Source organism: Mauremys mutica, chromosome 1, assembly GCF_020497125.1.
Source record: "Mauremys mutica isolate MM-2020 ecotype Southern chromosome 1, ASM2049712v1, whole genome shotgun sequence".
Taxonomy (NCBI): Eukaryota; Metazoa; Chordata; order Testudines; family Geoemydidae; genus Mauremys; species Mauremys mutica.
The window spans coordinates 104,784,574-104,804,461 of NC_059072.1; the positions used below are offsets into that span (position 1 = coordinate 104,784,574).

The window sequence follows — 19,888 nt, forward strand, 5'->3', positions numbered from 1 at the left end:
TCATCATCAGAAGCAAACTCCCCAGAGACCAGGATACACCAACTCAAAGCAACACCAGACCCTGCCAGAACAGATACAAAGTCTGCAGACATATCTCCACTGCTACAATGATCAACACCCTCCACAACACACCTTTCAAGATCCTACATATGCCTAGCACAACATGTAGTATACCTCATCCTGTGCACTAAATGCCTCAATATCAACTACATAGGTGAAATAAGACAATCACTACATTCTTGAATGGACTCACACAGAAAAATGCTAAAAGACAAAAATACCATATCATCTGTGAGTGAACAGTTATCACAAAAAAATCATTCTATATCTGACCTCTCAGTCGTCATCCTCAAAGGAAACCTGCACACCTTCAAATGACTTTGCTAGAAACTACAAAATCAAGGACTGAATAGAGACATTGGATTTATGGCTTATTACAACAATCTATAACCCATTAAATCTCTCCCCCAGCTTTCGCCCCCTATAACTGGAGAGGTGTTAACAGGCCACTTCACTGAATGTTTCCTTGAAAATGTGTGTTAACTACTTATGCTAAACAATCTGTTCCACCTTGTATTTAGCTGTGACACACCTGAGTACATTTCCCAGACCCGAAGAAGAGCTCTGTGTAAGCTTGAAAACTTGTCTCTTCCATCAACAGAAGTTGGTCCAATAAAAGATATTACTTCACTCACCTTTCCTCTCTAGGATACAGGTATGTGTTAGAAAAACTGGGAAGATACTGGTGTTAGCAGTAGTTTGCATAGTGCTGGACAGCATTATGCCTAGTTTGAAACAATGTATTTGTCATTCATTTTCATAAATTGTAAAATGCAGCCTCCAAAATGTCAAAGGATACAGACAAAAAAATTCAAGACAATCATATTGTAGAAAATTATTGGAGGTTCAAGGAGAATGTTAAGGGTGATACACATGGGACAATAGATCATTTCTAAGATTCAAAGCAGCATCTGGTAATTTCAAATTCAGTTTATTGCAAGAACCACATCCTCCAATGCCAGAAACATTATTCCCATTGTAAGTGATACAAGAAATCGAACATTTAAAAAAACATTTCCAATACTTGGGATGTCTTGCAAGAGTTGTTACTGGCTTTTCAGAATCATCACTGTGGAGTGTTGCTAGCAATAACAAGTTCAGGAATTGATCTTAAAACTAATTGTTTGTGGCAGTGTGCTTGTGTGGAGGAGTGGGGATATGATTGTCAAGAGAGATTCAATATTATTTGTGAAGGGATTGCCTGATTTTTTCCCAGCTCTGACTGGTAAAAACTCTTCTCTTGTTAGTTAGGATTTATGAAGATTTAAGCAGATCAACAAGGATTTATTTAGAACAATAACATTTGTGTGTTTTACGAGCTCAGTGGCACGTATTAAGAAAGCTGATCAACTGCACTGTTACTGATCAAACATATATTGATACTTACATCAATATTGACAGGCTCTATTGTATTGATGTGCACATTGGGTGCTGAAGACGAGCGGTCTCGTTGCCCAAATTGATTCCGATGGTCTTCATCTGCTGGTCGGAAGGGCTGTGGGATTGGAATGGATTTTGAAGGAGAAGGACTAGGGAGAATTGGTGGTCTGAGAAACAAAGTCAAGGAAAAAGAGGATTTAGGGGTACAAATGGCTTCACATATTCTATAGTGGGTGTGGCAAATCCTTTTCTTTTCAATTATGATATATATAAAAAGATCATTTCTTTAGTAGGCCAGTATAAAGACCCAATCAAAACCAATTTATATTTAACTGTCTATACTCCCCTAGGATTAATTGTAACTAATCCCTGCTGTGTGAACTCCCTAATTACAAAACAGTGAAACAGAATGTTCTGGGGTTAAAGCAAAAACAATCTTTACTGCATCTAGTTACCTGTGTTAATCCCTTTATGCTGGGAATCAATGAGGCCAGATGTGCATTGCAGAGAATGGGCTGCTCCACAGCTTCTTATACTAAGTGGCAAATGTGGTACCCCTTTCTTAACGGTAACCCAATGAGAATTAAAGGTGATGTACTACATCAGTGACCTGCGTTTGAATGATCTTGCAGAATAAAGTGCATATAAGAATACGACTGCTGTGCAGTAGAGATGGACTGAAAACTATAAGTTAGCAAAGGTAACAATGTTATGGCTGTCATTGGAATTGGAATTATTAGTATCAAACTAAAAATAAAAATACTAACTTTTAACCTCTATCTTCAGCAAATCACTTAGAACAATTAAATATTTTTAAACATTACTTATAAATATTACAATCACTGAATTGGAGAGTTTTGACCTGAAACATACAGTTCAGAATATTTAGATCAGTTTTTGAGGAAAAGTAGCTGTTGCAGGTCATTAAAATCCCGCTAAAACCTTAACCTTTGATTTGTGGAGTTCTGTGTCATTTACTTAACAGAGAAAATATCTACATGTGCCTATCTTTTTATTAGTAAAAAGGCAAGATGTCACTTATCTTGGTATTCTGGTTAAGGGTAGTAAATCAATATTTGTCTATTATTCAATTCAAGGTCAATCATTGCTGGGTCTGTTGGTAAGTTTTAATAGATTTAGGCAAAAAGTCAATGAGAAATGCTTGCTTTTCTTCTTCAAAGGTAATTTTACATTTACAGCACACTTGATAGCAGGTAACAGTCAATTTGAACTAATTGCAAATATGTCTTCTCATAACAGAGCAGTCCTCTAGTCTGGAGACTGATAGATGAGTGAACCACATCCACAAAGGTTAGGATAGGGAAGGGCTTTAGAAGTGGAGGCAAAGGACAAAGCAGCATGCAGCACCAACAAAGTTCTATCATGTCCCCTTTAAATAAATTCTTTCTAATCTTTTGTTCACTGATCTTTAGGGGCAACAGCACCCTCAACAGAGACAGTGGTCTTTTTTTATTTTTAACCCAAGGAGGATATCTTGAAGTCTACCTTACGGAGAGAGCCATATTTATCCCATTTTTCATTAGAGATTTTATATAGTTTAGCATAGGCCCTAGAAATAGATGGCTTCTTTCAATTAAATTACTGTGCACTCACTACCCTTCTCCAAAAAGCTAAGCATCGGGGAAACACGATCTGTCTTGATTTTCTTTTCCTTCTGGGGAACATTCGCAAGGGAATAAGGGACCCTGAGTTTTCCCATCTACAATAGCCTGCATCATTTACTTTAAGACAGTGGTACTCCGACCTCAGTATCCCTCTATGTGTTGATGAAAGGCTGCTAGGTGTACTTTCAGTGAACTAAGAGATAGTCCTGATTTCCATTTGGAGAATAGCAGATGTCAGGGAAATTTGCTTGGAATTACATCAAATCTGAAACTTGGTCCACTTCTGCAGGTACGTATGACAAGTAGCTGATTTCCTACTGTGTAGTAATACTTTCTGTACCTTCTCAGAGCAGGATCTTTCTATGCGCTGAACCATGAAGGAGCCAGGCCTTGAGACGGAGTATCTGCAGGTTGGGGTGGAGAGTGTGTCTTTCGTTCTGCAAGAGGAGGTATGGAGTGGGCTGAAGAGGGGTTGGCAAACTGTGACAGGTAAGGGTACCACAGCTTTCTCGGCCAGGTGGAAGCAATCAGTATGACATTTGCTCTCTCTCTTTACTTTTTACAGGAATTTTAGTAATAGAGGGATGTATAGAAGGCCCTTATCCCATGAGAGAAGGAGAGCGTCCCCTAAGGAGTGTTGTCCGAGGCCTGCCCTGGAGCAGTAGGATGGAGATTTCTTGTTCAGGTTAAGTGGCAAATAAGTCTATGGTCTGTGTCCCCCACCATCGGAATATGTCGTGTAGTACTTCTGAGTTCATCTTCCGTTCGTGGTCATGTGGGAACCTGTGGCTGAGACTGTCTGCTGTCGGGTTCCGTACTCCTGGAAGGTACAACGCTGATATTGTGAACGTGTAGGAAAAGCACCAGGTTCCATAGCTTTAGTACTTTTGTGCAAAGGGAGGGTAATCTGGTGCCCTCCTTGTTTATGTAATGCAGTACATGCCTGCTATGTTGTCTGTTATGACCCCTGTATGTGTACTTCTGATCAGCGGAAGGAAGTGAGCGCATCTGACCGCTCTGAGTTGAAAGAGGTTGATGTGAAGACTTGTCTCCATGGATGACCACTTGCCCTGTGTCATGAGGTTGTTGAAATGTGCGCACTACCCTATGAGGGATGCATCAATGGTGAGTAGTAATGATGAGGAAGTTTCCGAGAAGGGGATCCCTGTGCAGACATTTGTTGGGTCCTTCCACTAGTCCAGGGAGTGTTTGACTTTGGTGGGCAGTGACAGAGGTTTGTCTAGTCCAGTGGTCCCCAACCTTTTTGTCTGGCAGGCGCCAGACCAAGGACCGTGGCGGCGGTGGAGCATCCGCTGAAATGCCACCGAATTTCTGCGGCATTTCGGCAGCAACGCATTGGGGACCCATGGTCTAATCTGTCTCTGTTCGGCCTGTAAACTGAGCAGAACCACACCTGGAGACACTTCATGTGAAACCTGGCATGAGTTATCAGGGACCTGCCTGCAGCCATATGCCCCAGAAGTTGTAGGCAGTGTCCCTAGCCTCTGTTTGCCAGAAGCTGGGAATGAGCGACTGGGGATGGATCACTTGATGATTACCTGTTCTGTTAATTCCCGCTGGGGCACCTGGCACTGGCCACTGTCAGAAGACAGGATATGGAGCTAAATGGACCTTTGGTCTGACCCAGTAGGGCCATTTTTATGTTCTTATGAGAAGCGCTGTTTACTGTGGCACAGATGCAGCAAACTGGTGCTGTGATGCACTTCCAGGACTCATAAAGGAGGGGAGTAGTTTATAAGCCAAATTCTGAAAGTCTGCTGCTTCTCTGATGTTTGTGGCTGTGGTTAACTCTCAGTTTCCAGACGATATGAGAAGAGAGTTCTTTCTGGGCGTACTGGGAGGTTTGTGACATTATCCAGCACAGTATCTTCCCAGGCCCATATACTTATATTCCAGTCTTTCACTGTGGAGACCTTTAAATCAGTCATAAATAAAATATTAATGGCCTACATGGCAAATGCCTGGCACATCCCTACCCCTTAAGAGACATTACTTTAACTCCTATAACAATAGAAAACAGACTCTGTATTTCTACAGTGTGTTTGTGCTAGAAGGGAGGATGAAGTCCTGTTTTGATTCCTATTTTACTGACATCAATCTGCAGGAATTTCTGAGAGAGAGAAAAATAACGTTCAATCTCCCAAGAAAGGAGAGCATGCCTAAGTTATTGCACTGATGAGACATAGTCTAAGATTTAATCTTTAGCCCACTGTCACAAATAGCAACTTTCCCATTGATTTCAAGTGATGCAAGTTCAAGGCCACTGGGAACAGGAATGAAGCTTGGATATATGCCTGCAAATGACAATATTTCACAGATTTTACAGAACCACAACTCTCCCCATCTCCTCACACAATGTCCTCAAAATATCTAGATGCCTAAAACATTTTTTTAAATATCTAATTGTCTTTTAAAATTCTATTCCCCTTACAAATACCAAAGATGAATTGTCTATGTTTCCTTACACCCACCAATGTGACTTTTCATGTGCTTAAGGCTCTGTCTACCCAGGAAAGGTTTTTTGACATAGTTTTTCCCTCACTATAGTTATACAGATACAATAAAAGTGAAAGAGTGTATCCAGCATTGCTTTGTCTAAAGTGGCTTATGCCACTTCACCTGTGAGAAGCAGCATCCACACAGAACTATGATTTTTCAAAATAAGTGCCGTTTTCTGGGCTGGTATCTCAGGGTACAATTCTCTGGAGCTAGGCTCAATGCATTATGAGTTATTTATCATGGTAGATTGTGAGATACCTACTAGAATTCTGGGACTTGGGTCAAACGCCCATGATTCCTTTCACTGTATGCCATAATTAGCCTGTTTTTCGCTAGCCAGCACCATTTTTTTCAAAGTTTCAAACAAATTTTCAAACTACAACCAGCCAGGATGCTGAGCACCTTGATCCTGACCATTATTAGGGTTGCCAAGTGTCTGGTTTTCTGGTCAAAAAGGGGACCTGGCAGCATCCCGTCAAATGTACTGACCAGACTCCAAAAGTCCTGTTACCGTGGAGGGGCAGAGGCACCAGGTCATCAACCTGCCTGCCAGCCCCTATCCAGCCAGGGCCACCTCCTACCTGCATCTTGTCGGCAGGCAAGCAGCAGACTCTGCATCAGGCTGAAACTCCCGTCCCAGCCCTGGAGCAGAGGGAGGTGGAGAGGACCAAGCAATGAGGAAAAGGGAGGGGGGAGAGCAGGGGCGGGGCCTCAAGGGAAGGCGCAGGGCACGGGGAGAGCCTCAGGGGGTCCGGTTTTTAGAAATAAGTTGGCAACTCTAATTTGCCAATACATCTGGAGTGCCTTGTTTGTGTTATCAAGCAGGTGGCTTTGAAGGAGATGGAAGATCGCTAGAGCCCTGTGTTTTTCACAAATATGAAACAACATGAAATAAAACAAATAATGTATAAAAGAAAAGAAAATGAAAAAACTCAGCCCGTAGTGGCGGCTCCTGTCCACAGGGTACGGCCTGGCTCCCCATTCAGGGCACATGGTCGCATCACCCAGAGTAGGGAGCCAAGCTCAGACCCTGCTGACTCTCAGAGCTGCTGCTGTGGGGTGAGTGCAGGGCAGACTTCGCCAGGGCTTCCCACTGCACGAGGGCAAGAATCCCCTTTCCCCTTAAGCCAGACTTGACCCCTCTTCCTCCATGTGGATAAAATGGATATCACAAACAATGCCAGGCAGATACTACTAGAGAAGGAGCAGCTACTTCTGCACAACATTTTCTGGGAAAGGCTTTACTCAGTGCAACATTACTTGTGGCCCCAGCCAGTCAGCACCTACCAGTGGGCTGGGACAGTGCTGCAATCTTTCAGGACGCAGAAGGGCGCTTTCCTAGAAATCTGTGTAGAACTCAATCTGGAGCTGCAATGCTGGACCACCACAATGAGTGTCCCCCCCTTAACATGGAGAACTATGTGTCCACTGCCATATGGAAAGTCGCCACTTCCAATTGTACCAGTCAGTAGCTAAACAGTTTGGTGTGGCTAAATGGACACTAGAGAGACTTTTGGAACACTATGAATAGCCGGAAAGGATGCCTCAATCAAATGTCCCTGTGGTCCAGGGAACTAGGTCACAGGTGCAATGTGCTATTTGAGAGCAGGGTGCAGGTGAGGAAAATAGACGTAATGTACTGAATGAAATGAACACAAAGTAACTTATACAGTTTGTGAATTAATTTTATTAGGAATGCATATTGGTAGGAAGAGCTGGCTGAAAAACTTCATTGATACAAGTACAATAATAAACAAAACTATTGATTTAACACAAGAAAATTCTTTTTAAGTTTGCGTTAAAAGGTATAAAGTGAATATATATTTCTTTAGGGACTCAACACCAACGATCCCCACCTACACATTTTTCTCTCCTTGTCTTGGGGGTTGAATGGAGTGGGGAACGGTCTCTCTCTTGCAGTTGGGGAATGAAAGGGGGCTCCCAGTACACTGTGATCTTAATAGGCGGCAGCACAGGATTAGGTTAGAGTGTTACACAGGAATATAGCGTAACACTGTTCTCCAGAAAACATGTCTCCTTCTGCATCATGTCCAACATTTTTTCCTGCATGTCCCTTTCTCTGGTCAGTCAGTCCATGTGCTCTCTTGACAACTCCTCAGCATATGCCCTGTTGTCCTCTCTCCCGTTCCTGTCCTGCAGCACAAATCTTTCGCTCCGTTCTCTGGGTTTTTTGCCCTCTGCTGGGACTCATTCATGAGGTCACCAAACAGCATCTTTGTCTTCTCTTGCTACCCTCAGAGGATTGCCAGGAACTCAGCTATTGGTAATACCCCATTCAATGTGGGCTGTGCCATGCCACAGGCTAGGAGAACAGAGAAACCATACACGTAGTTACTATACCAATATAATAGCCACAAATGACAAAATGTTACTTCTCTCCAAATTTTCTCAATTTTGGAATTCCATTCCCGTTAGTTCTTCCCAGCCTGGGGCACACTTGGATATAATACTTTTTTGACGTTATTTGCCCTCTAGTGGGGTTCCCTGCAATATGGTGTAGTAGCGACCTTTAAATTAAAACTATCCTTACATTTTGTGTATGTGTGTTTGCTTGTTTGGGGATGGGGGAATGGAAAGCATGTGTGTTCCCATGAGACAGGCTAATTGTTTGTAGAATCCTGCAGCCTGCCCTTACATTGGTGGGTATTACTCTGAGGCATGTTCAGAAAGCAAAGGACAACCAGGAAGATATGTAGCATCGTTATTTGTTATTGGTCACTGAGCTGTTGCGGGAGTGAAGCATTACCTACATGAGTCTGTCTGGGAAGGCAGCAATATCTTGTAATGTGTGTGTCAAAACTATATCACTATCTTTGCTTACAAGTCTTATTTCTAATTCTAAATCATCTGATCAGCATAAAGCACACTACAAAATAAACAGAATTTTGCAGCTGTGATGCATGTCCTGAACTGGCTTTATTGCAGTACATTGTATTGGTAAATGAGTGCTCTGTGAAAAGCTTACATGCCTTTTATAACGCCTGCCACCACATATGCCTTCAAGTCTATGTAATAAATACAATTTTTAAATCTGAAATGCCTAAAAGAACCTCTAGTGGCCAATTTATCTTGTTTACCTTCACATATATGAGAAAGCTCAAGGCAATGTCTAAACTATGGTCTTACATGAATTTTCTACTATGTCTTGCTTTTTCGTTGCCTACATTGGAAGCAATTTGTTTTTACATTTTTCTCTCTGCTATCTAGTCACCACATAGTGTAGTGCCATTTGGGTGGTAGTGGGTGGGGGCAGAGATGGTTGAGGGATAGAGAAATTTAACATCAAGCAGCATGGGGAAGAAGTGATGTGGTGTGTTTTGGTCTATGGGCACGGGATTAAATATTTTGCATGGAGGAGAAAAGCTACTTTTAACAATTTGTATTTTCAGCTTGTGTTTCCAGCTTCCATGCTGTTGGGACCAGAGAAAAGCTGAGTAAGCCAAGGAGTAAGGGTGCTGCAAAGAGATGGACACAACTGCCATCGTTATAGCAACATCCACTAGACATGGCATCGCACCGCCAGCGCCTAGAAGAAAGGTTTCCAAATCCCCCGAAGCAGGCACTACGGGATGGATAACAGTAATATAGCACTCAGTACTTACTGGATGAGATCCCCTCTGCAGCATTCTCACTCTAGCTCTCTGGCAGGGTCCCTGGGGGTGTATCAAGCTGGGTCTCTGTTAAAGAGATCTTGGCTGCACAAGGGAAATCCCTCCTGGTCAGGTGTCCATGGTTGCCTGTGTAGTTTCCAAAGGTGTGTCTGTTTTATTATGGACCATAGCTCAGTTGCCAACATATACCAGGGTTCTGTGGTGGCCTCTTGGGCAAAAATCCACTCCAGCTCTTCATAGCATACATATGTGATGGGATCATTAACAGAGGTCTTGTTTTTATCTTTAGCATTTTTAGTAATTCTGAATCAGCTGCTTGCTTTGGCACAGCACTGGCTCGTGTCCCAGGAATACCCCTTCTCCTGCATTTGCTCTGCTAGCTGCTGGTGGATCTTGGCATTCCGGTGATTACTGGATAGATGAGAGTAAACATATTCTTCTCTCCACAGGGCAAGGCAGTACAGCATTCCTCGATGGGAACATGCAGAAGTACAGAGCACGGTGGCTTGAAAGGATTTGGTGTCTGTGAATTTATCACAAGCTGGCATCGCAAACAGATGGATATGGGTACATGTCAGTGTTTAAACAGAGGGGGGACATACAGTCAAGAGGACCCCAAAGCACAGGTAGCCAGGCAGGCCAATGTAGATGTGAAGTAATGTGCAGGTAGGGATGGTAGTGGGAGGACTACCTGAAGCAGTGTTGTTCATCTGAAATGGAGATGTGTCCATACAAACCATACACTTCTATAACTCATTCTGAAATAAAGTTATGTTGCTTCAAAGCGAATTAGTTATAGCTGGACAAGATGCAAAATAAAGCAAAAAGAGAGAATTTGTGTGTGGATGCAAAGCAATTTATACTGAAAAAACCTAAAGATATATCAAAAAACTTTCCAGTTTAGACCAGGCCTACATTACCACTATTGGCAAAAAAGTACAACTAAGGTCCCTATCCTGCAAACATTTATGCATATGCTTCACTTTAAACATGTGACTAGTCCCCATTGAAATCAGTGGTACTACTGGTGAACTTAAAAGTTGAGCACATGTGCAAGTATTAGCAGGATAGGGACCTAATTATGCAGGTGAGCGAAGAGGCTCTGAAGCAGTATTCTGAATACATCAAGGCAAACAGTACTAAAATGTCAAGTCATTAAGCAGCAGTAGTAAGGTCCTACCCAATAGAATCTGATGGGGGCACTGAGGAGTACGATCCAGATGCTTGGGTGGTCTCTCCTAAGGAGGCCTCCTCCTGCGATATTGGGTGGTGTTCAAAGAACTTGGAGACAAACAGCAAACTGTGAGGCAAGAACAAAAACAAAACAAAAACAAACCTAACTTGTGCAAAACCCAGAAGGTTCACAACATAATATGCACAGAAGAAAAAAAAAATCATGTATCAAATTCTAAATTTTAGAATAGAGAATGCACTGGCAGACTACCCTGAACATTTTCACAAGTTGTTAGTTAACTGCAAGGGAGCAAGAGTTAGTGCCTTGAACACTATTTTGTCTAAAGTTATTTTGACCTCCGAGTGCTAGAAATTGTAAAAACCTAGTTTCTAAGCAGTGTAAAAGCAGGCAACTTATACCTTCGTGTTAAATCACAGTAATTTATAAAGAAGACTGTGATGTAACCTTATATGGAAGGTGGTAGTATAATATTAAAAAGGGACTTTCAAATGGGGCTATGACTAGGATAAAACAACTGCACCCACAACTCTTAGTTCATCATCTAGAAGAGGCCAGGGAAAATGTGATGAATGCAAGCTGGAAGTAAAACTTTATTTGAAAAACGTTTGGAAGCCTTCCCTAATGGGGAAGTCTTTTTAAATGGTTTTACTTGGCCCTGTTGGAACTGATAGGTACTAAGATCACTACAGACTGAGCAGAAACCTTGGTCAAGAGTCCTAGTACAGAACAAATTGAGTATAAAAATTCAAGAACAAATGCATATTGAAACATTCTGCACTTTTCTTGATTCTGCTTGATACTTTTTACCCAGGTATATAAAAACCACCAGCGGGTTTTATTTTTCAACCAAGCCTGCAGTAAAACAAATGTCAACTTTGTCTAATTGATCAAGTCCAATGTTATCTGAGACCAAATTAACTGTAGCTGACCAAAGATAATACACCTGCATCTAAACACATTTAAGTGAGGCACTATCATTCCCCGCATAAGGAATTTTTTTTGACTGGATAACAACATATGTGACCAATGCAAAGTTTATCTGGCTGAATCAAGATTTTAGCCCTTCTATTCATCTTCTAAGAAAGAGTTTCACAGTACAAACAGAAAACTTGAACTTGTTATCTGAACCAGCACTGAGAAAATAAGAACTATATACTCTCACTGAAACAGCTTCACTATTGTAATTTTCTCAGACACTTCTCTTAACTTTTTCAGTTACATCTGTCAATTAGTTTTTGTGTCATGTAAAGAAACTCAACAAAAGTCTGAATTAAAGAACACAGGAGTTTTGATTACTTACTCAAGTTGGTCATAATTAACACACATCAGTGGCACCTCTGTACTACAGCGCTGGTGAAATTTATAACCACAAGTCTGGCATCGGAATCCCTGGAAAAGCAGCTTTCGACAAAAGTCACAGAATGCTAAAGTGAAGAATGTCTTTCGTACCTGTAGTGTTGAAAACAAACAGTTAGATACTTTTGTAATCTGACAGGGCTCTATGTTTCCACTAAGATATTACTGTCATCTTGCCCTGGAAGAAATACATACAACTCTCTTTTTTGATCTTGGAAATATACTTTTATACACAATAAGCAAAGAGTATTATTTTAAACACATAAAGATCTTATATTTGAAGTAATCTTAGTTATAAAGCATTATGGCATCCTCTCAACTTCTTATCAGACTAATATAAACACTATACAAAGTATATTGAGTAATAAAAATGGAATAAGAATTTAGGACAAAGTTTTCAAAATTTGGTGCCTAGTTAGTCACCCAAATCCATACTTAATAATATTAAAAAGGGATAGAAGTACAGTCGAACCCATTTATCTCGACCTCGGTTAACTTGCCAATCGTATTAAGTCGACGTTTTAGAAGTGGAACCGCCAAATTCTCTCTTTGTCTTAGCATTTTCTCATCGGTTATGTCGGTTCTTTTATGTCGTCGTACCCTAATATCTCGAGCACAAAAGAGGGCCAAATTTGCCACTTAACGTCCGTTATCTCGATCCCCAAGACCAATCGTGCGTCTTATATATTAGTATATAAATAAAAATGATCGTATTTGGTTCACTGCGCATGTGCTGAGTTCACGTAGCACGTGATCATGGTCCGTATGGTCGTTCACTCACATGCCAGTTCACTCACTCTTGTTGATCTTGTCTGAAGGATAACATGCTGTAGCTATTCTGTTTATTTTTTCCCTTCTAAAAATGTCTGGAGGTGTTAAGAGAAAACTGGACAATCAGTCAATAGAGAAAAAGTATGAAATCATACTGCAGCTAGAAAAAGGAACAAAACCGGCAGACCTTAGTCGTCAGCATGGCATTCCAGCAAACACCATTTCAGGATGGAAAAAGAAGGCCGACGTGATAAAGCAAATGTACGAGAAGTCTGTCTTTGATCCAGCAAGAAAAAAACTTAGAGTGGCTGAGCACAAAGATGTCGACGATGCACTGTTTCAATGGTTCACAAATACGCGAGCAACAAACCTTCCCGTCAATGGTCCCTTGCTGATGGAGAAGGCGGACATCCTTGCTGCAAAGCTAGGACACCCTGACTTTAAAGCAAGTCAGGGGTGGCTGGATCGTTTCAAAAAGAGGCACAACATTGTCTTCAAAGCAATTTGTGGAGAGAGCGCTGCGGTTCAACAGGAACAAGTGGATTCATGGCTGAAGACTCAAATGCGCACAATTTTGGATACCTATGAGACTCGGAACATTTTTAATGCTGATGAAACTGGGGTGTTTTGGAAATGCCTTCCAGACAAGACTATGGCGTTTCGTGGGGAGGCTTGTCACGGTGGAAAAAAGTCGAAGGACCGACTTACAGTGCTAGTTGCTGCTAACATGGATGGAAGCCAAAAACTCCCGCTCTACGTTATAGGAAAGTCCAAGAATCCCAGATGTTTTAAGCAGACCAAAGTTCTCCAATGTGATTACGATGGCCAGCCAAGCGCCTGGATCACAGGAGATCTATTCAGTGCATGGGTGAAAAAGTGGGACAGGAAGTTCCAAGCAGAGAAAAGGAAGGTGGCACTGATCGTGGACAACTGTAGAGCTCATCCGGATGTTCCTGGTCTCAAGGCCATTAAGATCTTTTACCTCCCACCTAACACAACGAGTAAGCTCCAACCAATGGACCAGGGGATAATCCAAGTGCTTAAGGTATACTACAGGAAAATGTTGATGCGCCAATACCTGCTCCATGATGAAAAGAAGGCACAGTACACCCCTTCCCTTCTAGATGCAATGAACTTCCTGAGATCAGCCTGGAATGACGTGAAGAAGGAAACAATCTCAAACTGCTGGATGCACTGCGTCATTCAGGATATTTCCGATGATGAGTTTCAGGCACAGTGCCGTGCAGCCGCAGAAGAACTCACGGAAGTGGCGGGAAAATCAAGCCTTACAGATGCTATCTTGGAAGAGGAGGCACAGGAGTTAGCCATCACTGTCCAGGAATTCCGAGATTACATAGAAATCGACAAAGACGTCGTTACTGATGGCGTGATCACCGATGAAGACATTGTATCAAGTGTGCAGTCAGCACAGGCAAGCACATCTGCATGCGGCAATGACAAAGAAGATGAAGAAGATGCGGACGAAGATTTGGAACCAATTCCCTCAGCTGGTGAGGTGGTAGAAATGCTACAGAAAATTCGACGGTATGGTTCTTTTGTAGGAGATGAAACTGTTTTAGACAGCATAAATAATATTGAAGCATTTGTTTTCAAGCAGACTGTTAAAGGCAAAAAGCAACAAAGCATTTTAGACTTTGTAAAGAAACCATAGTAACCGCGTGTATGATACTTTTCAGAGCTGTGTCAGAGTGAAATGACTCGCGAATTTAATTTTGACACTGGTTAGCTTTTTGTAAAAACGAACTACACCCCGCACGTTTTTTGTGATTTTGTGATTTTGTGAGCGATCTTTGTGTTTGCAATGTTGGAGAATATAATAAAGGTTTGTATCGAGAATCGACGGTGGTTTGTATTGTATACTGGTAAATCTCTGCTGTTAGTTGGTGCACATATGCCTTTTGTTGTTAGCAAACATGTATGTACATTTTTATAGCATGCCGATCGCTTCATCTCATTTATTAACGCACATCATGTACATAAAGAAATTTCAAGCACATGTTAATATATTGCCGCCATATTGGTTTTCGTTTATCTCGATCATCGGTTATCTCGACGCTTTTTGGCAAACCCCTAGGCCGGCAACATAACCGGGTTCAACTGTAGCTAGATTTTCAGAGGTGCGCATAACCATACTTCAGTAAGAGCGCAGAAGCATTTGGCACCTTTGGTAATCAGATTGCTTTATTTAGCTGCCTAAATATGGATTTAAAGTGGCTAACTTTAACATCCAAGTTTGAACATTTTGCTCTTTAGCCTCTAAGTGCCCCTAAGATTCCCACCATCAGAATTAATGTGCATCATTCCATGAGCAGTAAAGACAATGGCCACAGGACTGTGAAGCAAAGTCAAAAGTATCCCTGTGTCAGAACTGTAAAAGAAGCAACCCTATTTCAAAGATATGACTCTTGAAGGCATTTAAAATGGTTGAAGGAGAAAACAACTCAAAGATATTTAAACAGAATGTCTCAAAACACCTTGTAAATAGAGGATTTGAGAGAAGGCCTGTTTTAGAGGGTTTTGTTTATCTTTATCAGATAACCCCCTTCCTCAAAATCAGAGGATTGGAAACTTTCAAATGGTTTATAATTAGACTTGGAGGGTTTAGATTTTTATCGGTAAATGTCAGTAAACATCAATGTCACCACACACATAAAACCATTGAAAAAATATTTCCATTAATAATTATTTCAATTTACAGACAGGCAAAGTAAGAAAAATGCTGCTTGAGAACTTATTAGAGTTTGATTTAAGGATATTTACCTTGTATATTTTGACATTTGATATTGACAATGTGTTTTAACAGTCATAAAGCTTTAACTTTTTGAATCTCAACATCTACTACCATTAAATAATTATTGTCTGACCAACCCCACTCATGAAAGCTCCCATAATTTCCCACAACTTAAATTTTTATCAAACTTAACACCATCAATTTGGGCTTGAATAGGGACTGAGAGTGGCTGGCTCACTATAAAAGCAATTTTCCCTCTCTTGGTATTGACACCTCCTCCTCAATTATTGGGAGTGGACCAGATCCACCCTGACTGAACTGGCCTTGTCAACACTGGTTCTCCACTTGTAAGGTAACTCCCTTCTCTTCATGTGCCAGTATATTTATGCCTGTATCTGTAATTTTCACTCCATGCATCTGAAGAAGTGGGGTTTTTTACCCACAAAAGCTTATGCCCAAATAAATCAGTTAATCTTTAAGGTGCCACCGGACTCCTTGTTATTTTTGTGGACACAGATTAACACAGCTACCCTTCTGATACTAAGCCTTCCTTGGCTCTAGTAAAGTACTCTGGTCCAACGGAGCAGTTGGCCCACATTTCAGGTCTCAGTAAACCTAACTTCTGTTCATTCCAATTTGGAAGGACAATTGAACGTAGGGATTGAAAGATCCATTGCCTACACTTAAATGTTGCATACGGTTTATTTCCTGGGCACAGTGTGAATGGGGTTTGCCACCTATCATACAGTGTGGACAACAGGACTACATGGCATAGAGCAGACTGCTGGCTGGTTGTACTAATATCCTGAGGGACATCATACTTCTGAGTTCCAGAGAAAGAGCTCTTTTTAATTACCAGAAATGTTCCAGACTTAAACTCTTTCTGTGCAAAAATAAACATCGATGTTATCCATCACAATTATAAAAAAAAAAATCAAATTCTACCCAACTTATTTATAATTTTGTTTAGTAAAACCTGGAAATGTTTGTAATTGTAAAAAAGAAAAAGCTACACTACAGAGCCACACTACAAGGCACAAAACTTGTGTTCTATTTTGGTTCCCCCACCTTAAAAACAAAACTAACCTAAAAGTAACACAAGCAAGATTTCCTACAAGTAACAATCAAAAGTTTTAAAGGATGATGTCCAGAATTTTTTATAATCGCTTGTATGCATTAATTTAACAGTCCACTGTTTGTATAATACACCCTAAGCCTAAAAATAAAATAGCTTTCATTTAGATTTTGCCCTTTTCCATGTGGTAAATGTTATTTCCAGGTCTCTGTATGGACCTAAAATGATCCAGAGGGCTTCTGTTAAATAGCTTCCATTCATGTAGCACCTCATCGGGTCAAAAAATATATGTGCACCGGCAGCACTGATGATGTCAGCATAGCTCTCGGAATATGGTTCATTAGTTAATTGCTGCTGCGGAGTCAGCAGGGAAGCACAGAACACATTTTATAAATACAACTATACAAAAATAGTGGATTATTATTACCACTCTGCAATGCAGTGGTGATTTAAAATGTTAAGGAAAGTCAAGTTGTGTTTATTTTAATGTCAATTATCTCAACTGCAATAAGATTTAGTTCATCTGAGTCTGTTGGATTAAAAACCTCTTATGCAACAACCTTCCCCACCACAGATACAAATGTTTGTTCAAAAACAGACACAGTTATTTTGATTTAAAATGTTCAAAAGTAGATTCAACTCTAGTCAACGTTTTAGACAGTTCATAATACAAAGTACGTACAAAATTGTGTGTGGTAAGCGGCACATTCTCCAAGACTTCCACGTGCAACTCCTCTCCTGTGAGCCAGGAAATGTCAGTGTCCCAGCCAATGGGCTTCTTCTCTCTGAAGTGTAAACAAGCCCTGTATGGTTACAAACCTGCAAACCCTTGCAAACATTATGCTAAAGACATGAAAAGTTGTTATCGAGAGGATAGTGGTATTGTGGGAGGTTTGCTATCCAGTCTTCCACTGTTAGAAATTTAAATGGCAAGAAATTAATCTGAGTTTACCCCCAAATAATTGCATCACTCTTGGACAAACAGCAGGGTAAAGAGATGCACTCTTTTTTTCAAACCAGCTTCAGCAAAGATCTACAACTGCAGAGAATGGCTGGTCCTTTGGGTCCAAAATTGACAGATACTATTCTATCCATTCAAAGAAAAAGAGTACTTGTGTGACAATTTGTCCCCATGTTGCATACAGTGTTGTTGTATCTGTGTCAGTCCCAGGATATTAGAAAGACAAGGGGGGGTGAGGTAATATCTTTTATTGGACCAACTTCTGTTGGTGAGTGAGAAAAGTTTTCAAGCCACAGAGAGCTCTTCTTCAGGTCTTGGAAATGTACTCAGAGGTCACAACTAAATACAAAGTCGAACAGATAGTTTAGCATAAGTAGTTAGCACATATTCACCTTGAATGGCCCCTTAGAATATGTGCTAACTACTTATGCTAAACTATCTATTCAACCTTTTATTTAGCTGTGACACCCTGAATACCTTTCCCAGACCTGAGGAAGAGCTCTGTGTAACTTGAAAGCTTGTCTTTCTCTCCAACAGAAGTTGGTCCAATAAAAGATATTACTTCCCCTACTTTGTCTCTCTAATTTGTCCCCACAACAGACTTTCAGAGGGCTTACTAATTTGGGGGAATGGTAGGATTTTAATTAGAAGTTTAAGGATGGAAACTCATTTTAAGAGCTATTCATGTAAATCCTGCATCTAACAAAGTTTTACTTTGAAACCCAGTTCAGGTAAAACCAAATAAAAGTTAAAAATTCAAAACAACCCTACTTCATAGTTTAAAACTAGATGTTTTCATATAGTTTTGCAGCTAAAACAGACTTCAGGGATAACAGCCTGTTGCATTCTGTTAGAGATTTCCCCATAAACTTTTCATATGTCATAGCCTTCTAGGCACGGTTTTGTGGCTATCACCCCATATTTTAAGCTGGCCCAAACCATTCTAGCACAAACTAAATAGTTCATTCTGAATTTAGTGAGACTGATCTTTACCTTCAGTGTTGGATGGAATTGGCCCATGCTGGTATACTCCTAGAAAGAACCCTGATAGCGTAAAAAAACCACACCCCACATCAACCATACCCATCTTGTATTCTGTAAACAGCACAGCATTCTGGGATAAGACCCCTCATCATCAGAGCTTTCTTTAGACTGTCCCGGACTGTCACCCCACATCTTGCTGGAACCTGCAAGGTCAAATATAAGACATAAGCATTAGAGGAAGAGATTACAATTCACTCTCATGGTTGAAGCAAACTAAAAAGTATACAAAATGTTCAAAGCACCACAATTTTCATTTGTACAGCACTTCATAGAATCCTAAATACTAATTTCTCAAAGTACTTTTGCACATTGTGGACATTATGTAAACTGCATACAAACCACACCATTATGAATTCCATATCAAACCAAGCTCAGCTGGACATGCATGCCACCTAAATTTCTAATGACATTTGAGAGAGAAAACTTGAGTTGACCGGGTGACCTTCTATCCTTTTCCATTTTGCAACAGAGATGGCTGAGAGATAGATAACTAAAAGCTATTTATACATATGATAATTTTGAAGAGCTTGTACTGCAATTAAGTGGAGTGATGTCATTTAGAACTAAAAATAAACAGGCAATAGGCGTGGATGAACTAGCTTGAACTGGACTACTTGCCACAAGTTTATAAAATTCATTACAATAAATATTGAAATAAGATACAGATCTCTTCAATGGAAAATATCAACTTCAAATCTAGTCAATTTAAAAAGAAAAAAAGAGTTAATAGTGGTGGCTGGTAACACATCTGTCCTTGAGGCCCCCGCCAATATTTGTGATTCTACAGACACATTTTCCTATTTGTAAAGAACATATTTCTTTCCCCTTTTGCTGTTTGACCCCCATGAGCAAAGAGGAGTAGTTGAATACAAAGGAAACTGATTAAAACTGACCAAACACAAAATATTGTGAAGTGCACAAACTATACAGTTCTCTAATACAATTTTTCCTCTAATCTCTTCCAGTTCAGTGATCTTAGGTGTTTCCTGTAACAGTAGTAAAGCTTTTTTTTTTTAAAGCAAACTGTGATTTTTAATTGACAGTGTTCCTTAAGCAATCAAAAAAAAGGATAAGATATATTAGAGTGACTAAACATATCAAACACTACCATTTCAATACTTCTGGTGCTATTTGCTGAACAGGGTTTCATTTGCTGGTATATACACCAATACTTTCCCTTCTGCTCATCCCTGGTATTTTATTTTTTCTGTAATGAAGCCATTCCATGCTAGGAAGCTCCTCAGCCTTAACTAACCAAAAAGCCAGTCAGACCACATGAAATGAAATTATTTACAACTTATCGGGGGCCCGATCCAAAGCCCACTGACGTCAATAGAAGTCTTTCCATAGACTTTAAAGGACTTTGGATCAGGGCTCAGTTGAGCAGCTAACATTTAAAAATTCTAAATGTAGATAGAAGCCTGTGGCTCCTACTTAAAGATAACAATGACAATCCTCTTTCAAGCGTCCTTGTGAATGCCACTTTACTGAGGTTACGCTACTTATTGCATTTCTAG

At 40.5% G+C, this 19,888-nt stretch overlaps 1 protein-coding gene across 6 annotated transcripts in view; it reads right to left on the minus strand.

Moving 5' to 3' along the window:
- The window catches only part of BRAF (B-Raf proto-oncogene, serine/threonine kinase), a 136,582-nt gene that overhangs the window by 37,206 nt on the left and 79,488 nt on the right, over nucleotides 1–19,888 (minus strand). For all 6 annotated transcript variants that reach the window (XM_044989354.1, XM_044989370.1, XM_044989360.1 and 3 more), the window contains exons 4-8: nucleotides 18,411–18,514; nucleotides 17,049–17,151; nucleotides 11,713–11,861; nucleotides 10,398–10,517; nucleotides 1,448–1,607 (exon numbers count right to left, since the gene is read on the minus strand). In XM_044989354.1, the coding sequence (XP_044845289.1) occupies nucleotides 1,448–1,607; nucleotides 10,398–10,517; nucleotides 11,713–11,861; nucleotides 17,049–17,151; nucleotides 18,411–18,514 (636 nt within the window). The remainder of the gene's footprint in view (nucleotides 1–1,447; nucleotides 1,608–10,397; nucleotides 10,518–11,712; nucleotides 11,862–17,048; nucleotides 17,152–18,410; nucleotides 18,515–19,888) is intronic.